General features: G+C 41.7%; 1 protein-coding gene across 5 annotated transcripts in view; it reads left to right on the plus strand.

Moving 5' to 3' along the window:
- The window catches only part of eml4 (EMAP like 4), a 367,604-nt gene that overhangs the window by 263,173 nt on the left and 76,696 nt on the right, over positions 1-27,735 (plus strand). For all 5 annotated transcript variants that reach the window (XR_013578703.1, XM_078557148.1, XM_078557147.1 and 2 more), the window contains 2 exons: positions 16,609-16,732; positions 22,167-22,316. Coding sequence is in view for 4 of the 5 variants with exons in the window: in XM_078557148.1 (XP_078413274.1) it covers positions 16,609-16,732; positions 22,167-22,316 (274 nt within the window). In the remaining variant the exon portion in view is untranslated. The remainder of the gene's footprint in view (positions 1-16,608; positions 16,733-22,166; positions 22,317-27,735) is intronic.

Consider the following 27,735-nt stretch of genomic DNA (forward strand, 5'->3'; position numbering starts at 1 on the left):
TTGAAGCCTTGTTTCAAGCATGGACAAAAGACCTGAACTCCAGAGGTGAGGTTAGAGTGACTGCTCTTGACATCAAGGCAGTATTTGACCAAGTGTGGCATCAAGGAGCCCTGGTAAAACTGGGGTCAGTGAGAATCATGTTGGAGCACAAAGATGGTTGTGGTTGTTGGAGGCCAATTATCTCAGATCCAGTACATCACTGCAGGAGTTCCTCAGGGTAATGTCCTAGGCCCAACCATCTTCAGCTGCTTCATCAATGACCTTCCTTCCATCATAAGGTCAGAAGTGAGGACTTTTGCTGATGATTCACGAATGGCGCTGAACATTGAGCACTCCTCAGACACTGAAGCAATCCATGTCCAAATGCAGTGAGACCTGGACAATATCCAGGTTTGGGCTGACAAGTGGCAAGTACCATTCGGGCCACACAAGTGCCAGATCGTGCTCACCTCCAACAAGAGAGAATCTAACCATTGCCCCTTGACGTTCAATGGCATTACCATCACTGAATCCCCCCACTATCAACATCCTGGGGTTACCATTGACCAGAAAGTGAACCGAACCAGCCATATAAATACTGTGGCTACAAGAGCATGTCAGAGGCTAGGAATCCTGCAGCAAGTAATTCACCACCTGACTGCCCAAAGCCTGTCCACCATCTACAAGACACAAGTCAGGAGTGTGATGGAATACTCTCCACTTGCCTGACTGAATGCAGCTCCAACAACACTCTGGAAGCTCGACACCATCCACGACAAAGCAGCCCGCTTGTTGGCACCCCATCCACAGACATTCACTCCCTCCACCACCAACGCACAGTGACAGCAGTGTGTACCACCTAAAAGATGCACTGAAGGAACTCACCAAGCCTTCTTAGACAGCACCTTCCAAATCCACCACCACTACCATCTAGAAGGACAAGGGCAGCAGACAGATGGGAACACCACCATCTGAAAGAGTTCGCTTCCAAGCCACACACCATCCTGACTTGGAAATATATCGCCGTTCCTTCACTGTCACTGAGTCAATATCCTGGAACTCCGTCTCTAACAGTACTGTGAGTGTACCTACACCACATGGACTGCAGCAGTTCAAGAAGGCAGCTCATCACCTCCGTCTCAAGGGCATTGGGGATGGGCAGTAAACGCTGTCCTAGCCAGCGCTGCCCACACCCCAGGAAAGAATTTTTAAAAAGGTACAGGTATTGTCAACACTATCTACTATCAAGGAAACGGAACCTCTTTGTTTTGGATTATCCAAAATCTTAAAGGAAATTTCAAGTATTTTGAATACAAACATTTTTGAACACTTTGTCTTTATTTTGAAGCAGTGAAAAAAAAATATTTCCGCATTGCAGGGCGTTACTAGATCTGTCCAGCAGGATATTATTTTTCAATTAAAGTTCCTCCCTGTTTCCTCTTGTCCTGAGTCAGCTTTTGTTTAGCTGATTTCAGCAAGGGTGCTGTGCTTTGAACCATATTGTTGTACTGCTAGTGGACCAGCAAGTTTTTCAAGGATTATACTCCTGAGAGCTGAATTTCCTCAGGAAACAAACAAACACACACACACAGAAACGGACAGGCACATGCACACTTAATGAAACAGATAATTAAGGATGCTAATGGTTGGTATGTACCTTATTACATTTCCGTGTCTCCAATTGGGGTAAGCAGCTTAACGATTGCAATAGAAAATCTTGGCCCCTGTCAGCCACACATTCAATTTTTCTGGCTTGTTTAATAATGATGGAACTGTGCATTGGCATAAAATTAATCAAGAAAATTGCCATGATAGCATTGCTTGTTCTTTGCCTTTAGTTACAGATCAGTTGTACCTTAGTCATAGAGTTTTACACCACGGAAAGAGGCCCTTCGGCCCATTATGTTCTGCACCAGTCATCAAGCCCCAATCTACTCTAATCCCATTTCCCAGCAATTGGCCTGTAGCCTTGTATGCAATGGAATTTCAAGTGTTCATCTAAATACTTAAATGTTGTGAGGGTTCCTGCCTCTACCACCTTTTCAGGCAGTGAGTTTCAGATACCACCCCCCCTCCCACCCCCTGGGTGAAAACATTTCCTCAAGTTGCTTCTAAACCTCCTGCCCCTTACCTTAAATCTATGGCCACTGGTTATTGACCCCTCTACTGAGGGCAAGTTCCTTCCTATCTACCCTATCTATGCCCCTCATAATTTTGTACACCTCAATCAGGTCCCCTCTCTGCCCTAAGGAAAACAACCACAGCCTATCTAGTCTCTCTTCATAGCTGAAATGCTCTAGCCCAGGCAACACCCTGGTGAATCTCCTCTGCACCCTCTCCAGTGCAATCACTCCTTCCTATAGTGTGGCGACCAGAACTACACAGAGTACTCCAGATGTGGCCAAACTAACGCTTTATACAGCTCCACCATAACCTCCCTGCACTTGTATTCAATGCCTCGACTAATAAAGGCAAGTATCCCGTATGCCGCCTTAAACACTTTATCTACCTGTCCTGCTTTCAAGGACAATGGACATGCACACCAATGTCCCTCTGATCCTCTGTACCTCCTAGGGTCCTACCATTCATCGTGTACTCCCTTGCCTTATATGCCCTCCCAAAATGGATCACCTCACACTTTTCAGGATTAAATTCAATTTGCCACTGTTCTGCCCATCTGACCAGCCGGTCTATATTATCCTGTAGTCTAAGGCTTTCCTCCTCGCTATTTACCACACCACCAGTTTTCATGTCATCTGCAAACTTACTGATCATACATCCTACGTTCATGTCTAGATCATTAATGTACGCTTCAAACAGCAAGGGACCCAGCACCGAACCCTGCGGTATGTCACAGGCTTCCAGTCACAAAAACAACCTTTGACCATCACCTTCTGCCTCCTGCCACTAAGCCAATTTAAAATCCAATTTGCCAAATTGCCCTGGTTCCCATGGGCTCTTACCTTCTTGACCATTCTCCCATGTGAGACTTTGTCAAAAGCCTTACTGAAGTCCACGTAGACTACATCAACTGCACTACCCTCATCTATACACCTGGTCACTTCAAAAAATTCAATCAAATTTGTTAGACATGATCTTCCCTGACAAAGCCATGCTGACTATCCTTGATTAATCCTTGCCTCTGCAAGTGGAGATTAATTCTGCCCCTCAGAATTTTTTCCAAAAGTTTCCCTACCACTGATGTTAGACTCACTGGCCTATAGTTCCCTGGTTTATCCCTACCAACCTTCTTGAATAATGGTACCACATTAGTAGTCCCCCGGCACCTCTCCTGTGGCCAGAGAGGATTTGAAAATTAATGTCAGGGCCCCTGCAATCTCCTCCCTTGCCTCCCACAGCAGCCTGGGATACATCTCATCTGGGCCTGGGGATGTATCTACTTTTAAGCCCGCTAAAACTGCTAATATGTCCTTCTTCTCAATGCTAATTTGTTCACATATATCACAGTTCCCCTGCCTGCTTTCTATACCTACTTTGTCCTCTATAGTGAATACAGATGCAAAGCACTCATTTAAAACCTCACCTACATCTTCCGGCTCCTCACACAGATTGCCATTTTGGTCCCTAATGGGCCCTCCTGTTAGAGGCAAGAGGTTATCCTCTTGCCTCTAATATACGTATAAAATGCCTTTGGATTGTTCTTTATTTTACCTTCCAGTGTTTTCTCATGCCCCATCTTCGCTCTCCTAATTTTTTTTAAGTAACCCCCTGCACTTTCTATACTCCTGTACGTCATCCACTGTTTTGAGCCTTCAGTATCTACCATAAGCTTCCCTTTTTTCCTTATCCAGCCATGTACATTCCTTGACATCCAGGGTTCTCTGGACTTGTTGCTCCCACCCTTCACCTTTTATGGGAACATGTTGCCCCTGCACATACTCTCTATTTCCTTTTTGAATGACTCCCCTTACTCTGATGTAGATTGTCCTACAAGTAGCTGCTCCCAGTCCACTTTGGCCAGATCCTGTCTTATCAAATTAAAATCGGCCTTCCCCCAATTGAGAACCTTTATTTCCAGTCCATCTTTTTCCTTTTCCATAACTATCTTAATTTTGCTGAGTTATGGTCACTATCACCGAAATGCTCCCTCACTGACACTTCTACCACTTGCCCTTCTGCGTTCCCTAAAACTAGGTCAAGCACCACTCCCTTTCTTGTAGGAATTTCTTCTTGCTGGCTTAAAAAGCTCTCCTGGATAAGTTTTAAGAATTCCGCCCTCTCTAAACGTTTCACACTTTGTCTATCCCAGTTGATATTGGGGAAGTTGAAATCCCCTACTATTATTACAATATTATGTTTACACTTCTCTGAGATTTGCCTTCATATCTGCCCTTCTATCTCCCTGTCTCCCTGACTGTTTGGGGGTCTATAGTACACTCCCAGCAATGTGATTGCTGCCGCCTTGTTTTTAAATTCTACCCATATGGCCTCATTTGAGGAACCTTCTAAGATATCATCCCTCCTTATTGCAGTAATTGTCTCCTTGATCAATTTTGCGACACCACCACCTTTTTACACCCTCCTTCCGCCCCCACTGCCTGAAGATACTATACCCCAGATTATTGAGCTGCCAGTCCTGCCCCTCCCTCAACCATGCCTCCGTGATAGCAATGTTATCATATTCCCTTGTGTTAATCAACATCCTCAATTCATCTGCCTTACACGCAAGACTCCTTGCATTAAAATAAATGCCTCCCAGCCTTGCCATGCTCCCTTGTGCCTTAACTTGACTATATTGACATTCTGCCTTCTGGACTGACTTGTTTTTTCTTCGATACCTGTCTGTACATCTCCCCCTACTATACCTCCACTCCGTATCCCATCCCCTGCCAAATTAGTTTAAACCCCCACCATCAGCACAAGCAAATGCCCCCCCACCCCCCACAAGAATGTTGGTCCCATTCTGGTTCAGGTACAACCCATCAGACTTGTACAAGTCCCACCTTCCCCAGAAACGGACCCAGCGATCCAGAAATCTAAAGCCCTCCCTCCTGCATCAACTTTTCAGCCATACATTCATCTGCTCTATCCACCTATTCCGATACTCACTAGCACGTGACACCGGGAATAATCCAGAGATTATAACCTTTGAGGCCCTGCTTTTCAATCTGCTACCTAGCTCCCTCAATTCTTGTTGCAGGACCTTAACCCTCTTTATATCTATGTCGTTGGTACCAATGTGAACCACGATCTCTGATTGTTCACCCTCCCCCTTCAGAATGCCCTTCAGCCGTTCAGTGACATCCTTGACACTGGTCCCAGGGAGACAACACACCATCATGGAGTCACGTCTGCGGCTGCAGAAACACCTGTCTGTACCCCTCACTATTGAGTCTCCTACCACTATTGCTGTTCCTCTCTTTCTCCTCCCCCCTTGTGCAGCTGGGCTCTGGCTGCATTCCCCAGAAGAACCATCTCTCTCACTGTTTTCCAACACAGAAAAACTTTTCTTGAGCGAGATGCACTCTGGGGCTTTCCTGACTACCTGCCTGCCACCCTTCTTCTGACTGGTGGTCACCCATTCCTTCCTTGACTGCACTTCCTTAAGCTGCAGGGTGACCATGTCTAAAAATGTGCTATCCACATCACACTCAGCCTCGCGGATGCACTGCTGTACCTCCAGCCGACACTCAGCCTTCGAAACCCAGCGTTCAAGCTTGTCAAACCGGTGGCACCTCCTGCAGATGTGGTCATCCAGACTGCCAGGAGTGTCTAAGACTTCGCACATTCTGCAGGCTGTGCAACACATGGGACTGAGCTCCCCTACCATACCTTTAGTTAAAATACTCTTAACCTAAATTTAAGCCAAGTAGAAAATTAATTGTTTCTTCCTTTTTAAGAAAAAAAACTAGAACTCCTGTCTTTCCTTAATGTAGCTTTAAAGTGGAGAAAAACAACTTACCCACTACCTACCAATCACTTTGCGCTAACGTCACTTTTGTCAGCCTTTTCAAATTCTGGCAGGTTCCCTGTTGGGGTTAGCTGCTGCTCTGACTGGCTCTACCTGGGCCTCGACCCTCAGGCTTTTATTAAGAAGCTTCGCTGGCACTGTTCACTCCCAGGTTTGCTCTGCTGCCGCTGCTGCTCCGACTGGCTCAAAGTGGAACTGGTTTCTGTTTATGAAGAACAGCATTGGTGCTAGAGCTCTGTATAACCTTTAAAGCAGCTGACTTTCTGACAGCTACTGATTAACCAATCTTGTTTACTAGCACAGGTACAAGAGTGTGCACCGTTTTGTGATGTCCTCCTTTGGAAATCATATGCCTTAATTTTAACCCCTCTCCCCACAGGAAACCTAGATCTCAACTTCCCTCTCCTACTACGATAACCTACCCCTGTCTCCCCCCAGCACTTAACTGGCTGTGGTAGATCTTTCCCATCAGTCTGCGGTTGTGACCTCTTGGCCCACAGATTCAACTTCCAGTGAACGCCATGTCGTCATTGGCACTAGGTGCATGCAAGAATGATTGGTCTATTTAGAGATGAGTAATACATGTTGGCCTTACTGCTGAATGAATTTTTAAAAATTAAATGAGGCCCAGAAGTTAAAAGCCTGGGCTTCATGTTGATGAGCCAGGCTAGCTTGACTCTCATAAATATAGCCTCACATTAAAATCAAAGCTGTAATGTTTGTATGCAGGTATCTAGGCATGTTTAGGTATGATTCAGCACAATAACTAAAGGTGGGACATAAGGATGAGCCCTAATTATGCATCTAAATGAAAACTTGCATGCTTCCTCCTCTTCCAAAACCTGAAAATACATAGGGGTGCTTAGTGACAGATGCTTGTAGCAGCTTTGTATGAAGTATCCCTGAGGAAATCACCTGACCTAACAGATGAAACACAAACACAAACTTAAAACATTGACGATAGTTTTCTTTCTAACAAAGCAGCTAAACAGTTTAACAGCAAAAACATATGGATGGAAAAATAAGCAGCCAATACTGACAGTAACTGCTAATGGATGAGCCCCTAAGAGCAAAAAACATTTGTAGTGCCAGTTTATGTGGCACTGAATTGAGTGCTATTCCATCCTGACACTAAAATATTTTGGGAGCCTAAGCTTGAGTACATGTTCTGAATGCTCCAAATGCTTCTGGACACTTATATCAAGTGCGGTGTGCATTGAGTGCTCATTAGGCCTCAGTGCTCCTTATTGCAGGCTGATGGTGCCCAAAACAAACCAGTGCAACCAGCACCAAAAGACCACATTGTCAACCCCGTTGATTCTATTGTGCGCTATTATCATCTAGAGATGAGAATGAAGAGGATGCATGTAGCAATTATTAATGCAATGCTACTTTCGGAATAAAGTAGAAATATCTAATTAACCAGTGCTGAAGTAACTGCTAAAGAATATAACGATTTCCTCTAAATTTTGAGTGAGGTTAGTGCTTATTAAAGTAATGAAAGTCATTGCTGGAAAGCGAACCTCCCCCACCATTCCATTTATAGCACCCATTATTACCATTCAGTATTCTTAGATAAGATGTAGACAAAAACCAAATACTGCTGGAAGTCTGAAATGAAAACAGAAAATGCTAGAAAGACATATTGCCAAAGCTTTTCATCTTGCACTCATCAGGACAAATGCAAGAATTCCAATATAGATGAAAAGTTTGGGCAACTTGTCTCTCTTTTCAGCAATATTCAAAATGCTAGAAATACTCAGCCGCTCTGGCAGTACTTGTGGAAAGAGAAAAATAGTGTTAACATTTCAAGCTGTGACCTTTCATCAGAACTAGGAAAATGTTAGAAATGTATTAGCTTTTATGTGGGTGGGGAAGGGCGGAAAAAGAACAAAATGGAAGGCTTGTGATGGGATGGAAATGGCAAAGGAGTTCGTGGGGCAGGGTCGAAGGGAGTAACAAAATAAAGAACCTAAAGATGAATTCAGAGGAGGTATGAATGGCAAAATAAGGAACAGCTGCTGCCCAAAAGCAAAAACCAAAAAGATGAGATAAAGGCTGACATATGCCAAGAAAACAAAATAAAATGGGGGAGCAGAGATTACAATCCAAAAATGTTGAACTCTGTGTTGAGTCCAGAAGACTGTAAAGTGCTGATTCGAAAGCTGAGGTTCTATCTCTTGACCTTTCATTGAGCTTCATTGGAACACTGCAGGAGGCCAAGGACAGAGATGTCAGCTTGAGACCAAGATGAAGAATTAAAATGGCAGGCAACTGGAAGTGGGGTCCTGCTTGAAGACTGAGCGGAGGTGTTCCACAAAGCGGTCACCCAGTCTGTATTTGACCTCCCAATGTAGAGGACACCGCAGTGTGAGCAGCAAATACAGTGAACTAAATTGAAAGAAGTAACCGTAAATTGCTGATTCACCTTTGATGGTGAGGAGAGAGAAGGTAAAAGGGCAGTTGTAACATCTCCTGCGTTTGCATGAAAATGTGCCGTGGGCAGGAAATGAAATATTTGGGATAATTGAGGAGTGGAGCAGGGCGTTACTGAGGGAACAGTTCCTTCGGAATGCTGAAAGGACATGTGTTTGAGGGTGGCAAAATGACAAAGGATGATCCATTGAATACGGAGGCGATGGAGTGGAAGTTAAGGTTGGGAAACCATATCATGATTTTGCAAGGGAGGGGAAGGGGTGAGAATAGTTAAGGAAAATGGGCAGTCATGGTCAAGAGCCCTGTCAATCTCAGTCCGGGTGGGGTGGGGTAGGGGGGATTCCTCAGTTGAGGAAAAGAAAGACATATCCGAAGTGCTGGTATGTGAGGTTGCATCATCGGAACAGGTGCAATGGAGAAATTTGGAGAATGCAATGGAATCTTTACAGGGTGCGGGGTATGACGAAGCGTAGTCGAGATAGCTGTGGGAGTCATTGGGCTTATAATGAATATTTGTTGATAGCCTGTCCCCGGAAGTAAAGACAAAGTCGGAAAAGGGAAGAGAAGAGACTCCTTAAGCTGTCCCTCAGAAGCACATTGTCACCTTTTATGGAGTTTTAAATGTACGCAAGTTCTTGCGAATAATTTATATGATCTGAAAAAGCCATTTTCATATCTGCTAATTCTGTTGCTTGGAAAGATTGTGCTGCAACAGATATGATTGGAATGCATTTTTCATAGTCTGTTTATAACATTTTGAAAATGTTATTTATTGCAGTTGTAATATTTTACATAAAAGTGGCTCAGCTCTCACATCATTGTGTATCTGTTTACATATAACTGGTAAAACCACTTGTCATAAGGGCAGAAATGTCTGTTTCCTGCTTTTTAAAAATTCATTCTTGGGGTGTGACTTCAAACTCTCAATTCCTTTTAATGGCTTCAGAATAGCTTCCATATTCAAACAACATTTGTAGTCTCTGAAACCAACTTAGTGTTGAACTATGATAGTTTTATGCTGTGGATTTTTACTTGCTCACAAAATCGCGTGTACCTGAAATCTGTATGAATGTCTATGGGCATTGAAGTAATGTCTGGAGGTATTTAGTGTTATAGGATATCTTAGGGTTGCTGCTTGCTTTAAAGTGAAACTTTTAGGGTTGCTGCATGCTTTAAAGTGAAACTTTTAAGGTGTTTCTCATTATGAGCTTATTTACGAATGTGCCAATGAAGGAAGCCATTGACGTTTGGACCACGTCACTATATCATGGCAATATAGATATGCCATTTTCTGAATCTGTATTCATTGAAACTTAACAGCTCGCACAGTCAACTTCTGTTTTAATAACAGCGTATGTGTCCAAAAATATGGTGTAGCTAGGGGGAAGTCCTTCTGGGTCCAGCACTCACTAAAATTTTCATTGGTTTCCATGAGAAACATGTTTTTGATGGAATGAACCCTAACCTCCTACCCTGTACGCATTTCCAATATGTAACTGATATGTTCACAATCTTTGAATCTGCAATCACATGTAAGGATCTCCTTACCAACCTTAATATGGTTCATTCAAATTCACTTTTGAGATGGAGCAGTCCAATGCACTCCCTTTCACAGAATCACAGTATCTTAACGGCACAGAAGGAGGCCATTCGGCCCATCATGTCTGCATCGGCTCACCAAATGAGCATTATGACCTAGTGCCATTGCCCTGCCTTTTCCCTGTACCGTTGCACATTGTTTCTATTCATATAATCATCTAATGCCCTCCTGAATGCCTCAGTTGAACCTGCCTCTACCATACTTCCAAGCAGTGCATTCCAGACCTGAACCACTCGTTGTGTGAAAAAGTTTTTTTTCACGCCACACTTGCTTCTTTTGCAAATCACTTTAAACCTGCGCCCTCTCATTCTTGATCCTTTTACAAGTGGGTACAGCTTCTCCCTATCTACTCTGTCCAGCCCCTCGTGTTTTTGAACATCTCCATCAAATCTCCTCTCAGCCTTCTCTCCAGGGAGAACAACCTCTCCAATCTATCCTCATAGCTGAAGTTTCTCATCCCTGGAACCATTCTTGTAAACCTCTTCTGCACACTGTCCAATGTGTTCACATCCTTCCTATAATATGGTGCCCAGAACTGTACACAATATTCCAGCTGAGGTCTAACGAGTGTCTTATATAAATTCAGCATAACCTCCCTGTTCTTGTACTCTATGCCCCTATTAATAAAGCCCAGGATACTATATTTTTTATTAACTGTTCCCTCCACCTGTCCTGCCTTCAATGATCTATGCACATATGCACCCAAGTCTTTCTACTCCTGCACCCCATTCAAAATTTCACCTCTTATTTTATATTGTCTGTCCATGTTCTTCCTATCAAAATGCATCACCTCCCGCTTCTTCACATTGAACTTCATCTGCCACCTACCTACCCACTCCACCAACTTGTCTACGTCCACTTAAAGTTCCACACCGTCCTCCTCGCAGTTAACAACACTCCCAGGCTTCGTATCATCCGCAAACTTTGAAATTGTTCCCTGCACACCAAGATCTAGATCATTAATATATATCAGGAAAAGCAAAGGTCCCAATACCGACCCCTGGGGAACTCCACTACAAACCTTCCTCCAGCCCGAAAAATATCCATTGACCATTATTCTCTGCCTCCTATTTTTCAGCCAATTTTGCATCCATATTGCTACTGTCCCTTTTATTCCATAAGCAATAACTTCTCTTACCAGTCGGTTGTGTGGCACAGTCAAATACGTTTTCAAAGTCCATGTACAGTACAGTATTACCCCCATCGATCTTTTCTGTTACCTCTTCAAAAAAACTCCAGCAAGTTAGTTAAACACGATTTCCCCTTTAGAAATCCATGCTGGCTCTTTCTTATCAACCCATATTTTTCCATATGACTACTAATTCTATCCAAAATAATTGTTTCTAGCATCTTGACCATCACTGAAATTAAACTTGACTGTTCTATAATTGCTGGGCTTATCCTTACAACCTTTTTTGAACAAGGGTGTGTAATGTTTGCAATTCTCCAGTTCTCTGGCACCACCCCTGAGTCTAGGGAAAACTGAAAGATTATGGCTAGTGCCCCTGCAATTTCTACTCTCACTTCCTTCAATAGCCTTGGATGCATCTCATCCGGTCCTGAATGCTGGTCTTGCTAGCAATCTCATATCCCATAATCGGATAAAAAAAAAACCTATTCATTTGCAAGTTCAGACATCCCTGCACCTGTGTGGTGTTTACTAGCAGCCTTGCTCTAGAGTAAAAGTTTTGAAAGTCGATGACACCCAGCTCTACCTCACCATTGCCTCTCTTAATTTAACAACAGTGCAGAAGTTATGAGCTTTTGGTCCATTTGCGAGAGGTCAATTAGTTTTTTTCCCTCTGGTTGGTTTTCTCGCCACCTGCCGCATGCGCAGCCTGGCAGGCGCGTTCTTCAGGATTCAACCAGCTTGATCAGTGGTTCGAAATACAAAGTACTGATTCATCAGTTGAGGGAGGGTGATTGGTCATAATCAACAGGAAGTTTCCTTCCTCATGGGCACCAGAGTAAATGCTGAGGACTCCCAGGTCCACTCTCTCCCAGTATACCACTGTGCTGCCACTTCTGGTGGGCTTGGTCTGCTGGTGAGACAGGCCAAACCCAGGATTCTGGGAAATCGGCTGTAAGTTATGATTTGGTGAGTATGACTATGTCAAGCAGTAGGACAGCTCTCCCAGTTTTGGCACGAGTTCCCAGATATTAGTGAGGAGGACTTTGCAGAGTCACCTGGGCATGTTTTGCCTTTGTCGTTTCCATTGCCTATTTAGATGCCGGGTGGTCTGCCTGGTTTTATTCTTCTTTGATTTTTTTTCTGTAGCAGTTTCATGCAACTGAGGGGCTTGCTAAGAGTCAAACATTCTACTGTGGGTCTGGAGGCCAGACCAGGTAAGGATGGCAAATTTCCTTCCCTTTAGTGAACCAAATGGGGTTTTATCACAATCCGTTAATTTCATGGTCATCATTACTGAGACTTTTTTTATTTCAGAGTTATGAATTAATTGAATTTAAATACCACCAGCTGCCACGGTGAAATTTAAACTTGTCTTTGAAGCATTCATCCAGACCTCCAGATTACTTGTCCTGTAACATTATCACACTGCTCCAACCTTGTGGTGTTTCAAGTTATAGAAAAACACAATGGCCGGTGTCATCTGACACACATTGTTGAGCCACAGGCATGCTGTTCAGCTGTCTGAAGGCTGAGACTTGAGCTAGTCATAAGTTCCCCTCGTAGTTCAGTAGATTAATGCACCAATGTTTTGTAGCACTGAGTTGTACAGACTAGAAGGTTTCCTGGTACTGTCCCTAATCTGTGCTGAATTAGTTAATCTCAGCCAGTGTAGTCAATCAAGGTGAGACAATTGCCTTTGTTGCAAAGCCAGTGAGGGAATGTTAGCTATGCAGTGTTGGGAGCAGGGTGCTGGGTAGTGCAGTCCACCTGCAGGATTTGGATTTGATATTTGCCTCAAACTGATTGGATGAAAACCTCCTTTGCTGGCTATAATGTAGGAGGAAGAATTTTCAACTGTCACCCACCCCATTTATGAAATGTTCAAGAGTTGAAAATGACTAGGGAACAGCAGCTGCCCCTTTGACTCGTGGGCCCGTCTTATACGATTTTCAGGCTGGCCTGTAAATGTGTATTGAATACTCTCACTTGAAATAAGGAGAAGCTGCTTGCATATGCAAATATGGATCCTATCGCCAGTTGTTGGATTGGGTTTGCAGTTTTCAAGTACAAATAGCAATAAGTGTTGAACCTTTATTCTGGGTCGTGAGCGGCTAACTAGTGGGCTTGAAAGGAACCTCTTAAGGGCGATCGAAAAATGACTGGAACATTTATTGCAGGAACTTTTGGACCAACAACAATACTGTGGCCTGCTGCTAACTTTAGGTAGCTCCCTGCCAGTTGACTTTCAATCTTGATTGCTCATAGTCACTGAATTTTCAGCCTGATTAATAGTTTGTTTTGTATAATACCGCTTTTAAAAAAACATTTCTAATGATGAATCCGTAGAATTTTAAATTTGAAGCACATATAGTTTAGCCTGAATATCTTCAGCATTTAAAGGTTTATTTTGATACATGTTAAAAAGACGTGCAATAACAAATCATGATATTTTAAATAATTAGTAATGTGCTGAACTTGATATCAGTAGTGATGGTGGCTTTTCAGTTATTCTGGATGCTTCTTATTTCTAATCGTCCTAAGATTCCAAACTTTACCTGCAATGGAATTAGTTTGATATCTACTGGTTTCATACAAGTTAACTAACACATTTACTAATGACTGTGTTTGAAATCAGTGGCACCAAGTTTGCTGCCCTGTATCTTTACATTATTTCTGTAAGTCAGTCTAAATTATCATTTGATGAACTTGAAGAGAATACTGTTAAAGTAAAATCAAATTAGTTTTAACAATATTACATCTAAATAATATGATGAAATGCTATAAAATGACTTGTGGAGTACACATGAATACCCTTTGGATACTTGGGACTTCTCATCCACTGAACTATAAAGGAAACACCTTTCTTACAGTACTGAAATTGCACTTATGTATAAAACATATTTTATATATAGTCAAAAATCCCAGACCAGTTAATCATCCAGAACACATTAAAAGCTGAGTTGTTTTTGAAATGAATTTTCATTGACCCAAATCATTCAGCATTTTTTCTTCAGTTAAATGGCAGAATTTTTAAAAAATCAACAATATAAATTTCATTACTGTTCAAATTCGACAGTTCACAACTCAGTAAAGTGTGTATCAAATTAAATTAATATTGTCATTTTAAAAACTTTTCCTGTGTAATTTGATGTGATATAACAACCTCCCATTTATTTTCTCTCAACCATACTCTCTTTCCACTCTAATTCTCTCTCTGGTCAACCTATGCTTAGAGGCTGCAATTTACAAGTGTGCTAAATCTATTAAACGAATATTTTCCTGATGAATGAATTGGAAGAAAAAGATGGGCTGCATAGAGGCTTTTTTTTGTATTTCTGACAGAGTTTCCCTCACTTCACTTCCTAATTGCATGTTGCTTGCCTATTTTAATGTTGGCATTAATAACCAAATGGCTTGGCTGATTACATGCAGGGGTGTGAAATGGAGACCACCCTGGGTCATGGCAAAGTAAGGAGTAGGTTTACATAATCCAAATTAAATTGATAAATGTAGAACAAAGTTTGAAAGCTCTTTTTAGCTCAAAACAGATATGCCCTTTTTGCATTCTTGGAGATTTATTTTCTATTCTAAATTCTGGGGATTGATTTCTGTGATTTCAGTTAGGGTGATTAATATTGGTTTGGTGGCAGTGCAGTGCACAGAACAGACTCTGCCTAAACCTAAATTAAAGTGCAAATAAATGTGCTTAATAGCTCTTATTTGATTTTTAAAAAATATTCGTAGTTCCATTCATGCTTACCCAATCAGAGCTAGCAAATCTCTTGTAATGCTTTCTCTCCTTATGCAATTACCTCTGGAGTGTCAGAAGGGTGTATCCTAGCTGCTGCTACCGACCCATGCCCTACCACCCCCCACCTTGATTTCCTAACTACTTGAGGAGACGCGGTAGTGGTAATGTCACTGGACTAGTAATCCAAAGGCCCAGGCTAATACTCTGGGGCATGGGTTCAAATCCCACCATGGCAGCTGGTGGAATTTAAATTCAGTTAATAAATCTGAAATGTAAAGCTAGCCTCAGTAACGATGACCATGACAACCATCCTCGATTGTTGTAAAAAAAAAACCCATCTAGTTCACAAATGCCTTTGAGGGAAGGAAACCTGCCATCCTTACCTGATCTGGCCTGATAGCTATGTGGTTGACTTTTAACTGCCCTCTGAAATGGCCTAGCAAGCCACTGAGTTCAAGGGCATTTAGGGATGGGCAACAAATGCAGGCCTTGCCAGTGACATAATGAAAGAATTTTTTTAAAACTACATATTGTTCCTCGCTGAATGCAAAATTTCAGGTTTCACATTAATACTGATGGCACGTGGCACTATTTCACCTGCCTTTCTCAAATCCTTCGCTGCTGCTGTGTTCTCTGACAGCTTATATGGCATTCTGTTCTGGTTAAGCTGAAATTTTTTCCACTTAAGCATTCAGAAGATGGAAGATCAAAGCCACTGTCTTTGGAACCCACCACAAACTCTATTCCCTAATCACTGGCTCAGGCTGAACAATAATGTTCGCAGCCTTGGCATCCTGTTTGCCATTGTGATAAACTTCCTCTTGATCATAAAGACTGTCCACTTCGGCCTCAGCATCATTACCCACCTCTGTATGCAAACCTGCATCAAGCCCTACTCACCCCCTTTGCCCCTGTGCTCATTGACATACATTGGCTTGTGCACCAACACATCGATTTTATTTTTTTTGTGAATTCTCATCCTCATGTTCAGATACCACCATATCTTCACCCTTCCCTATTTCTGTAACATTCTCCAACACAACAGCCCTTTGAGAGCTCTGCATCTCTCCAACTGTGGTCGTTTGTTCGTCACTCACTTCCTTCGCCCCACCATTGGCAGTTGTGCCTTCAGCCATCTGCGCCCTACGCTCTAGACTTCTCTTATTTTCTTGACTTATCCCTGCCTTTAACTAGTCTGCAGTGCAAACCTGATATTTTACTCAACTGGCCTATTTTAAATCAATAGCTCAGAAATTTCTGAGATTAATGTAAGCATCTGTATGCTTAGCCTATCCATATGACATTATTCAATGGCATTGTTACCCATTTTTATACCTAGTTTTGCAGCTTAAAAATAGGGATACTACTCCTGAAATAACTTTAGGGATTGCAGCTTTAATTTTCAAAAGAAGAAATTAGGTAGGAAACCAGAAAACCATCTGTGGCGTTGTCAGAAATCAATAAAAGATTATTCGCTGGTATAAATTGATACTTCTGAATTATATGTTAATAGCTCAAAGAAATTTGCTTTAGAGGAAACACTTGTTGAGATTTTGATATTGACAAAATGGCCTTTAGTGTAACAATTTAAAAAGTTTAAAATGTCATGACCCAAGATTAAACAATTTTATTGCAACTAATTCAAATGCTTAACTTATTTTTACCGTACAAAGATAGCCACATTCTCTGCATTGCTTGTAGCATGAAAACAATCTTGCCCAATTGCAAAATAATTAAATAGTTTTAAAGCTAACAAGTTTTTTTTTTATTTTGAACAGAGGGAGATATGATCAAGATGTTCATGCGTGGACGTCCGATCACAATGTACATTCCTTCTGATGTAACAAATTATGATGAAATGAAGTCAGAACTGCCTTCTGAGAAGCTGAAGCTGGAGTGGGTGTATCCTTGTCTTTTGGTTGGAAATCATTTTAAAATTACATGAATACAGAAGATACAAAATGGGCACCTAATGAATTTTCATTGTGCATACTTATATGCTAGACTAGAAATTTCGGTACCTAAATTGAGGTGGAAGATGGAGCCTCATAGTCATACGCCATTGTAGTGGTACCTTAGCTTACTGAAGGGAGTGAAGTTGCCTGTTCAGAACCCTGTCCTGTTCTTCTATTTACGATGGACTCTCCACTATTGACTGGCTGCCTTTCTCCCATTTTCTAGCATTTGCTCTCTGTCAAGCTCCCAGACTCCACTTGCTCAGTTGTACATGGCCATTGCAGCACATGGAACAGTCAGAATGTATTAAAGTCAAATTCTGCACTCCAGGCAATTGAGTTAGCTGATGAGACATCTTTGTACATAGGTTTATATTCCAGGTTTCCAGCTGAAAGCTTGAAGTGTATCTGGATCAACTTATACATCTGTATTGAGGACCACAGGATAATGCAGCACAAATGGAGGTTATTTGGCCCATTGTGCTGTTAAAGAGCATAGTCAACTGTATAACATGAAAATGAACTTACTAATAGAAAGGTAAAATGCTGTGGATGCTGGATAACGGACATAAAAATAGAAAATGCTGAAAATATTCTGGTCTGGCAGCATCTGTGGAGAGTGAAACAGAGTCAAACATTTCAGGTCAATAATATTTCAATAGAACTGTAGAAAGTTTAAAACCGGACAGGTCTAAAGCAAGTATACAGGTAGGGAAGCAGGGAGGGAAGGATAGAACAAAAGACAAGACCTGTGATAGGGTGGAAGATGTAAAAGGTTATATGACAAAGGTGCAAGGCAAGAGGAGTGATAACAGGACAAGTAAAGAAACAAAAGATGTGTCTAGAGGTGGTGTAAATGGGAAAGCAGAATCTTCCCCAACAACTGCCATCCAAAAACAAAACCAAAAAGTACAAAACAAGATGGGGACAGAAGTTATGATCTGAAATTGTTGAACTCTATGATGATTCCAGAAGAACGTAAAGCACATAATTGAAAGATGATGTGCCATTCCTCGAGCTTGTGTTGAGCTTCAGCGGAGCAGTGTAGGAGACCGAAGACAGAGTTCAGAGTGGGAGTGGAGTGGAGAATAAAAATAACTGGTGAATGGAAGCTCTGGGTCATGTATGAACGGAGGTGTTCCACAAAGTAGTCACCAATCCCTATTTAGTCTCCCCATTGTACAGAAGACTGCATCGTGAGCAGTGAATAGAGTATACTAAATTGAAGGAAGCGTGATTAGACTTCTGTTTCACCTTGCAAGCAGCCTTTAGTGCTTTGGATGATGAGAAGAGAGGAGGTAAAAGGGCAAGCATTGTATCTCCTGTGCTTGCATGGGACGATGCTGTGTGAAGAGGAAGTGTCATTGTGTGACTGCCTGAGGAGTGGCCAGGATGTTGTGGAGGGAATGGTCCCTTTGGAATGGTGAAGGGGGAGGGTAAGGGAAGGTGTATTTGGTGGTGGCATCATGCTGGAAATGGCAAAGGATAATGCGTGGAATGTGGAGACTGGTAGGGTGGAAGCTGAGGACTAAGAGTATCTCTTGTGGTTTGGTAGGGGGAAGGAATAAGGGCGGAAGTGTGGGAAATGAAATGGCCACGGTTGAAGGCCCTGTCAAGCAAGTGAGGGGGATCCTCAGTTGAGGAAAAAGGACAGATGCGATGGAGAAGCTGGGAGAATGGTATGTTGCCCCTGCAGGTAGTGGCGAGTGAGGGAGTGTAGTCGAGGTAGCTTTGGAAGTCAGTGGCCTTATGGTGGATATTGATCAAAGACCTGTCCCCGCGACAGAGGAACCGAGTAAGGGAAGAGTCAGAGGTGCACCATGTGAAAGTGAGGGAAGGGTGGAAAGTGGAGGCAACTTTTGTGAAACTTTCCAGTTCAGGGCAAGAGCAGTAAACTGCACCAATATAGTCACTAATGGACCATAAAAAGAGGTAAGCGAGGGGACCTGAATAGGATTGAAATAAAGAACCTTTCACATGTCCCACAAAAAGGCAGGCATATGGGTTCCTATTGCAACACCATTTATTTTGAGTAAGTGAGTGGAGCCAAAGTAGCTGTTCAATGTGAGAACCGGTTCAGCCAGACAAAGCCAGGTGGTGGTGGATTGGGACTGGTTGGGTCCCTGTTCAGGAAGAAATGGAGAACCCTCAAACCATCATGGTGGGGAATGGATATGTAGGGAGATTGTATACCCATGGTGAAAAGGCCAAGTAACCAGAAACTCAAGTGGTGGAGGACATTGAAAGAGTTGTGGATGTAGGCGGGAAGAAACTGGACAATGGGAGAAGAACTAGAGTTGAGATAGGAAGAAATGAGTCTGTGGGGTAAGAATAGGCTGAAACGATGGATCTACCAGGCCATTCCTGTTTGTGGAACTTGGCAAGGAGGTAAAAATGGGTTCCTTGGGTTTAAGGGAGTATGAGGTTGGAGCCATGGGGGAAGATCTCCCATGCAGGAGAAGAGTCGGTGGCAGTCTTGCAAACAGTGGATTGATGTTCAGCTGTGGGGTCATATGATATGGGATCTGCCGATTGGATAAATATTCCATCCAACAGGTACCCACTACGTTTTCTGATTTGCGCCGTTGGCATGATAAGTAAAATTATATGCTGCAGTGCCAATGCCTTTGCTTTCACTGGTAGTTATGGAATTGCCAAGTTTATTGATTAATATTTTTCGTAGTTTGTGAATGACTCACCAACAGCAACAACTGAAACTTCCTAACAGTGCTGTGGGTGTACCTACAACACATGGACTACAGCTCACCACCAGCTTCTTGAAGGCAGTTAGGGATGAGCAATAAATGCTGGCCTAGCCAGCGATGCCCTCATCCTGTGAAAGAATAAATAAAATAATATATGTAGTGTCTTATATATGTTTTTGAAGTCCTTTGGCCCTTCACAAATAAAAGTAAAGGAAACAGATACTAACTGAAGGCAGGAGAAATTACAAGTAGTGACCAAAGACTGTGTCAAAAAGATGGACTTTGGAAAGGTTTATAAAGTGAGAGGCAAATGGGACATGTGAAGAGACTTAGGATCAGGATTCTAGGGAGAAGTGCAGAGGTAGCTGAAGACTCTGCTATCAATGCTGGGACAAAGGATGGATAAAGGTCACAAGGCTAGTCTTAGAGGAATAGAGAATGAAGAAGGGGATATTAAGCTGGAGTTGATGAGGGAAGACAATAAAGGGATTTGGTAATCCTAAATAGTTAAAAGGATGTTTAATAATTATTCGGGAAACATCTTCCTTAACTCAAAAAAATGACTGCAACTAAACTAGTAGAAAAGTACCCTTCACATAAAGTAACTATGCTACATGCCCAAAGAAAATGCTTTTGAGGAAATAAGATGTTTAAAAACTACATTTTAGCAGGTGTTGCAATCCCCCTGGAGAACTTTAACTTTTGAAAGGATATTTCAATTTTCAGTTACTGACCTGGAAGGATCACACACTAAGATTTCAAGTTTTAAGACTTTTATTGTCATAAACTAAAAGCACCATTGTCTAAACACTATTCAGTAGGCAACTACAGAAAAAATCCCCCTTTTAAATGACCAAAAATCCCCCTTCACAGTTATACTTTATCTGTCTCTTAAGTGGACACTTCATCCTTGAGGAAGCAGTCCAAAAATATTCTCAGCTCCCTTGGCTTGCTTCCTTTTTCCTTTTCCCACTGAATAACTTTTAATCCCTGAACTGACTTTCACAGTGAGTGTTACCTTAAAGATTCCTTCCTCTAGCCAAAGCTGGGTGAATCTTCCAGCCCTGTTTAAAACCTCATGCACTTTGTCTCTTCAATCTTAGTGCAAGCTCCCACCCGTCTTCTACATGGTAGACAATAGAAACTGATTGGTTGTATCTCTTTTGCTCACACTCTCTCAGATTCGTGTAGACTAACCCTTCCGTGAGCTTCAGGGACCTCTTAAGAAAAATACTGTAACTCGATACTACTACAATGGCTTGCTATGGACTCTCCTCTCAAAGCCCATTTCCATGGCAATATGAATCAAATGGGCCTTGTATCCAGGCCCTTGTATTCTGTCTTGAAAATAAAGAGACTGTTTACAAACCCTGACATGCCTAACACCTTCCTGTGAGACTTGGAGGCTAACAATCTACCCAGAGTTATCACAGATGTCCTAGCCATTGTCTACAGCTGTGAACACCTTGCACCTTTTTCAGGTAGTAAATCAATCTGGGCCTCACCGTCCCCACAGCAATCAATTCACCCAGATTTGTTGTCCAGCAGGATTTGGAAAAGGTCACATCACACACTTCACTGTTCCATTTTCCCCTAAATTAAAGAGACAGGCAAAAACATGACAATCTTACAAACTTCATATTTGTAACACAGTTGCTATGCTTTGTGTAACCTTTTTTGGAGCAAACAATAAATATACTGTACTCTGAAGAGGAGTATATACAAAAATTTAAGAAAATGTACACTGAAGAAGAGTCATACGGACTCGAAACGTTAACTCTGTTTTTCTCTCCACAAATGCTGTTAGACCTGCTGAGTTTTACCCACATTTTCTGTTTTTGTTTCAGATTTCCAGCATCTGCAGTATTTTACTTTTATATTAAACAAATATACGTGTAGTTTCTACAAGGCAATTATCAGTCAAACTTAATTTCTTGGCAAAGGCTTATGTGCAGCAAAGAGTGGGAGAAGGTAACAACTCATTGATTCTCACAGGCTCCAGTTTTTCCCTCCAATCAGTTTAATTGATTCTTTCAGCCACTAGTTCCAACATACAACTGATTTAATGGTTGATGCTGGAAACTTCGAATCCAGAGATTTAAAAACTAATTTTCGTATGAAACAAACTAACATGTGAGTTTGAAATGCTAATGGTTGGCATGTGGGAAATTATTACTTTTCTATTGATGCAATGAAATATATTTCTTCTTTTCTCATTCCTGTTACTTTATTCTTGCAATTAGTTTTCTTTTACATCTTACAGGTATTGATTCCTTGTAGAAATAAGGATGCACCCTCTAATACCTTCCCAAATGAACATAATTCCAGTGTGAGTCTTCACAATGAGTGCTTTCAGCTATTCAACTTCAGGGAACATTTCAGTTAAAACCTAATTTTTCCTCAACTGAAATATACTCACAACCTCACTTTGTTTCAGCAAGATTTGCTGGACGTGTTCAGCAGGAAGAATCGTTACTGATTTTCCTCTCCATAACCTGCAGCTACTAAAGCCATTTGTACTGCTTATGCCACTGTAAGTTTGTACCAGACTGGTATCTTCCAGAGCTATACAACTCATCTGTTCACTGGATAAACTTATTGAGCGATTACGCACAAAATTCAACAAGCAATATATATATATTTTTGTTGAATATGGCCTTGACTAACCGAAAATAGATATGGGTATCGAGGAAGGGACTGTCGTTCCAATATCTACCTCCTCCCAACTGGAGAAATTATCTATTTTATAGCATCTGTTGTGGTGCTGTACAACGTTGAGGAAAGGACTCAAAGGCACTATCTAGGGCACACTGATTGTGTTAAAAGGTAAGCTTATTTTCCATTATAATTGCTACCAGAAGTTGGTGTGTTTACAAAAGTAAACTTTGTGTGAGAGTATCATATCTACTAAGGCATGAGGAAAGAAAATGGCACAGATTTTGCAATAAGAATAATGGCATGGCTATCCGCACTCGCCTATTCAACAATAATAGGAGAGTTACTCTGGTGTCAGCACATGCACATTTAAACACAGAAATCAGGAAGTTGCTGTCAGATTTGCTCTGTTTTTCCGCATGTTTCATTACATCCATACCTTGCTGTGTAACACAGTATTCAAACACATGAAGAGCATGAAGTTGTGTTACTTTACCCACTAGTTACCCATTAAATAGGGCAGAAAAAGTTAGGGCTTGTCCATTTAAGTATGAGTGAATTTTTAACAGCGAGACAAGTCTTAATTATTGCCAAATGATCTCACTGGTACTGAAAATTTACTTTTATTAGTTTGGAGTCTCATTCCTTCAGATTTAAGTTATTGCTGGAGATTTTTTAAATTAAAGTTTTTTTTTCACTTTCTCATTGTTTCTTTTATCTCTCTCAATCCCATCTTCCCTCCTCTTTATTTTGCATTCTGTGTATGATTTTAAATTGAATTAAATGTTCTAAATTACATTTCCAGATATTTCCTCTGTACGCTTCCATGAGGGTTCTTCAATCTAATTAGTTGAACAAACACACTGTTGCTTACGCTATTCATGCATGCTAGATCTCCCATCAACAGCATTGTTATTTTGACTGTCTGATAACTGCAAATTGTACTGTGAATGTCAGCAACAATTCTATGGGCAATTGTAACCATAATGACCAGCAAGCGCCACTTGTTCACTGCTGACCCCAAAATCTGAACCAATCTTGATTCTTTCGATTTGTCTTTGTTATCCAGCTATTTGAAAATGTGATTGAAAAGATGTAAAAACCCCCATGCAGTATTGAATAGTAGGAAAAGAAAAATTATTATGCAGCTGGGTTTTCTGCTTCTACAGGTGGACACACCTTTCAACTGATTAGCTCCCACATGTATTGTAGCTTTCAGAAGAGTTACACGTTCTGATCTTTTTTAATGTAGTGTATCTGTATAAGTATATATATTTTAAAAATCTTGTGCATATGTGTATTTTCTATCTACACTACCAGAGTTACATAGTCGCATTTTTGTCACAGTTTGTGTCAACCTTTTCCCATTAGAAATTACTATTGTCACACCGATGCAGTTATACTCATGGATTCATGGAAAAATGGACACTTTTAAAAACAAAGTTGTGAATGGACAACAAGAAATAATATAATATTGAAGAAGAGGCTCTGAAGAAGAGTCATGTGGACTCAAAACGTTAACTCTGTTTTTCTCTCACAGATAGTGTTAAGATCCCAGCTGAGGTTACCCCTGGGCAAATTTGATCCCAGAGTGGAACCCAGCTTGATAGATCCTGACTTTTATTCTGTTTGTTTAGATACGTAGAGAGTAGCTACTGAGCAGAGTCACAGGAGTCAGCTGATGAACTCTTCACAAAATAATAAAACATTTGTTAAACAAGAAAAGATGAACTATATTACAATGCTCCTTCACCCACAACTATACCTTTACAGATGTATACAGATTTGTAAGGATAACACAAGTTACACTATACTCTAAAGTCCACAGTAAGTACACAGTCCCTGTACCAATAGGCATCCTGTGATCCGACATACCACTCTCTGAAACTAAGTGACAGATGCCACCTCAACCAGATGCTATGGATCTCTGTGCAACTCCCCCTCCCAGACTGTGAGCCAACCGGTCTCACTGCACTCTGTCTCCCACATGAGGGTTTCCAATCTCCACTCTCCAAGACCCCACCTTGGAATCTTCTCCCAAACCGACTCTCTCTCAGATGCCTTCCACAAGGGTTCATCTCCAGGGTTTCAAACTCTCCTTCTGATGTCCCTCTTCCCTGGGTCATCACATGCATTCAAGCTGTCTTCCACGCACACATCTCTCACCGACTCAGCTGTTAACAGTACCACTGCTTCACTTGCCCATAGCAAAGAGTTACAGACCTTCAGTTGTCTCTTTGGATCTGCTTGCCTCTTTCAAGCTGTTCTCGCTTTAAATCTGCTTTCTGCAGCTTTTGTCTCCTTAAATCTGAAGCTTGGAGCCTTTCTCTCTGCCCTTCACTCTTAACTTCATTAACAGGACCTTTTCCAGGTTCCTGTCCTTCCTTTGACTAGAAGGCCTGTTTAGGACTTTCTTCTGTTCCACTCTCCTGGATCTTGGGGTCTTTTCTTTAGCATGGGACTGGCTATCTGTCCTCTTTGCCCCAGTTTCTCTGGCAGCTACTTTCCAAACCAACCGAACTCAGACAGCTTCCAAAATCAAGCTGCTACTTTTCTTCTTGTGTGTGTGCCTGTGGGGGGACCTGCCACTCTGGACAGACCCCTCCCCCCCACCCCCCTTGCTAGACAACAGCACTGTATTTTTTCTACCATTATTTGCTTAACTTAGCTTACAGTCATAAAACTCTCATTAGAAATGCAAGCACCTTTTAAAGTGAAACTAAAACTCCATTTGACCTTTCTTAACACACAGATACGGAAATACAAATCAAATTTAAACATTAAAGCTAAAATTCATTCCTAATACCCACAAATACCAATATAACTTACTTAAACTATGTCTATTAATCAACAATGCTGCCAGACTTGCTGAGTTTTTCCAGGATTTTCTGTTTTATTTCAGATTTCCAGCATCCGCAGTATTTTGCTTTTATATTATTATTATGGGGAATGGACAACCTGCTTTGAAACAAGATGGAGTTTTGCGATTAGGTGACTTCCTTTCTTGCCTGCAAATATACATGCAACCACACAAGGTTGGAAGTTAGAATGCTTGTCTGGACAGGGCATTAAAATGCAAATGACCTTTTGGAACATTCCATTGAGAAGGCATTAAAATACAACAGATTGTTCCTGCCATTGTCTAAATACCTGCAGAAGCTACTTCACAATGGCCCTGCAAATATCTTGGCTGCAGAATGGAATTCCACAGAATGGGCATGAAGAGAAACCCATTCTATCACAAGGAATGCAAATGGCTGAAACTCAAACGCTGTTATGTGTCAATGCTCTAGCTGTCAGAGACTGTTTGTGTGGACAGTGGAGAAACAGATAATATGGTCATCTGACAGAAACGAGGTCGTAATCGGGAACATTTATTAACACGCGTTTTGAGAGCAGCCACGGTCAGTCTGGGAGACAAGGAGACTCAGAGGGAACAGATCCATCCCAACAAAGGAAGGACCCTGCATAAAATCCACCAGCAGGCAGAGAATTGGGACTAGCCCTTTACCTATCAATTTCCTTTGCTACAGGGATTTGACTGCACCTCGATTGGAGTAATGCCAGAAACCTGCTGCTACAAGCAGTAAGTCACTCTGAATCCATCGTAGGAAACTCCTAACCTCCATTTCTTCAGTGAACCAAAATTGAATCATCCGACCTACAATGTTTTAAGCTTCCATTTCAAGGGACTCAAGTATAGCAGTGAATTTTTGGACTTTTTAAAAAGCCATGTGCATGCTACTCTTTTATAATCACTTATTCCTGTCTGTGTATGTGTCTGAGTGGGTGATGTTGTGAATACATTTGAGTGTTGAGAAATTAACATTTATTCGTCCTTTTTAAAAAACTTATCAGAAAACCTGTCTTTTGCCTGTTCTTGAAAACACAGCACTCAAGGGGCTAAGACATTTCTTCTTTAAAACACATCTATCTGCGGTCAGTCAAGAGGCGGAAAAAAGGTGGAACCATCCTACCATCTGTCCCCCATCTGTAACACTATCACCACATTGTTTACAACTTTGTGAACTTTTCACTTTGTGCCTCTGGCCACCAATTTCCCACAAAGCACCTAGTATCTTCAGCAGCCATTTTTGTTTTCCCTCTCACTCTGGTAAGGAATCGCTTTAGCAAATTAACTCCCAGCCTGACCATAGCAAAATGAAACATGATCAATTTTAATGGGCATGCCTCATTTAAATCCAGCCAGCCAACTTCTTACCTGTTCCAATCAGAAAGCAGCAGAAAATTGCATGGTTTTTAGGCTGACCCCCCCCAATACCAGACAGATGGTAGATCAGTTGCTGGGACTGTCCCACATGAGTCTTGCAGTAGGAAGAGTTTGCGAATCAGCATCAACAATGTAATGCACAAATAATTACATAGACGCCTAAAGTGTGCCCGGTCATTACGCTCAGCCTTTATTAAGTTAGGCTGCTGCTGGGGCATTGTGTTAAATATTTTATCATATTTTAGGAAGGATGCTAATGTCCTTAGGAAGAGTATAGAAGAATTTTACTAGTGTGTAACCAGGAACTAGGGATTTCAGTTATGTAGAGACACTGAAAAAGCTGGAGCTGTTCTCCTTAGCATAGAGGAAGTTAAGAGGAGATTTGATGGAGATTTCAAAATCATGAACATATTTGATTGTAAATAAGGAGGAACTGTTTCCAGTGGCAGATGGGTTGGTAGGTTGGTAACCAGAGAACACAGATTTAAAGCAATAAACAAGAGTGAACAAAATTTTACACAGCAGGAATTGTGCTGGGAACCAGACATTGCAAAAGGCCAAAAGAAGCATTCCCCACGTAGTTAGCGCTGAGTGGAGGGGCCTCCAAGGAACTGGCAGGGAGTAGCCAGGTGGGGAAAATGTAAATAGGGCATTTAGCCTTTTGAGCCTGTCCTGCCATGCTAAGGAAGCTGAAATACAGGTTGGTACCTGGTGCCTACTCGTGCTCCTCCTTGCCTACAAGAAATTCCAACAAAAATTTGAAAGTAAACTTGCCATGGCTGGGGTGGGTGGGGGTGAAGGGGAATGTGGCACGTTGTAAACCTCACAATACTTGGACCCAAAATTGTGTTGCAGTACTGGTGACCCACTTCTTCATCTTAATTAGGCCTCTGCCTGGCTGGAGTGGACTTCCCCCTGCTGACCCCATTTGGCACTGAGTTAAACTGACAGTCAGTAGGAATGTGTTGGAAATACGGTGTGAATAACTCCAACCGCCATTTTAACAACCTGTTCGCATGGGCTAAAATCCAGGCTGTGGATTACTGACATACAATATGCATATTTTTATAAATCAAGCAGGAGATTAAGAAGTATTCAAAACAGTAAAATGCTAAAGATCTAGCATACTAAAGCTTTTTACAAGTGACCTTGGCAAGCAGCTTCAGTGCATCCCTGGTTAGTATGCATTGGAGCTCCAGTTGCCTGTGGTGAAGGAGTGGATGCTTAGGCGCTGTTTCAAAGATAGTCATATCATACTGATGCAACATGGATTGGTTGATCTTTCCTAATCTTAAATGAACATGTCTCTGAAACCATGAGGACTTTTATTTTTCATATATTGCAAAACATTTTGAGTAG

The sequence above is a fragment of the Cetorhinus maximus genome, chromosome 14 (genome assembly GCF_964194155.1).
Source record: "Cetorhinus maximus chromosome 14, sCetMax3.hap1.1, whole genome shotgun sequence".
NCBI lineage: Eukaryota > Metazoa > Chordata > Chondrichthyes > Lamniformes > Cetorhinidae > Cetorhinus > Cetorhinus maximus.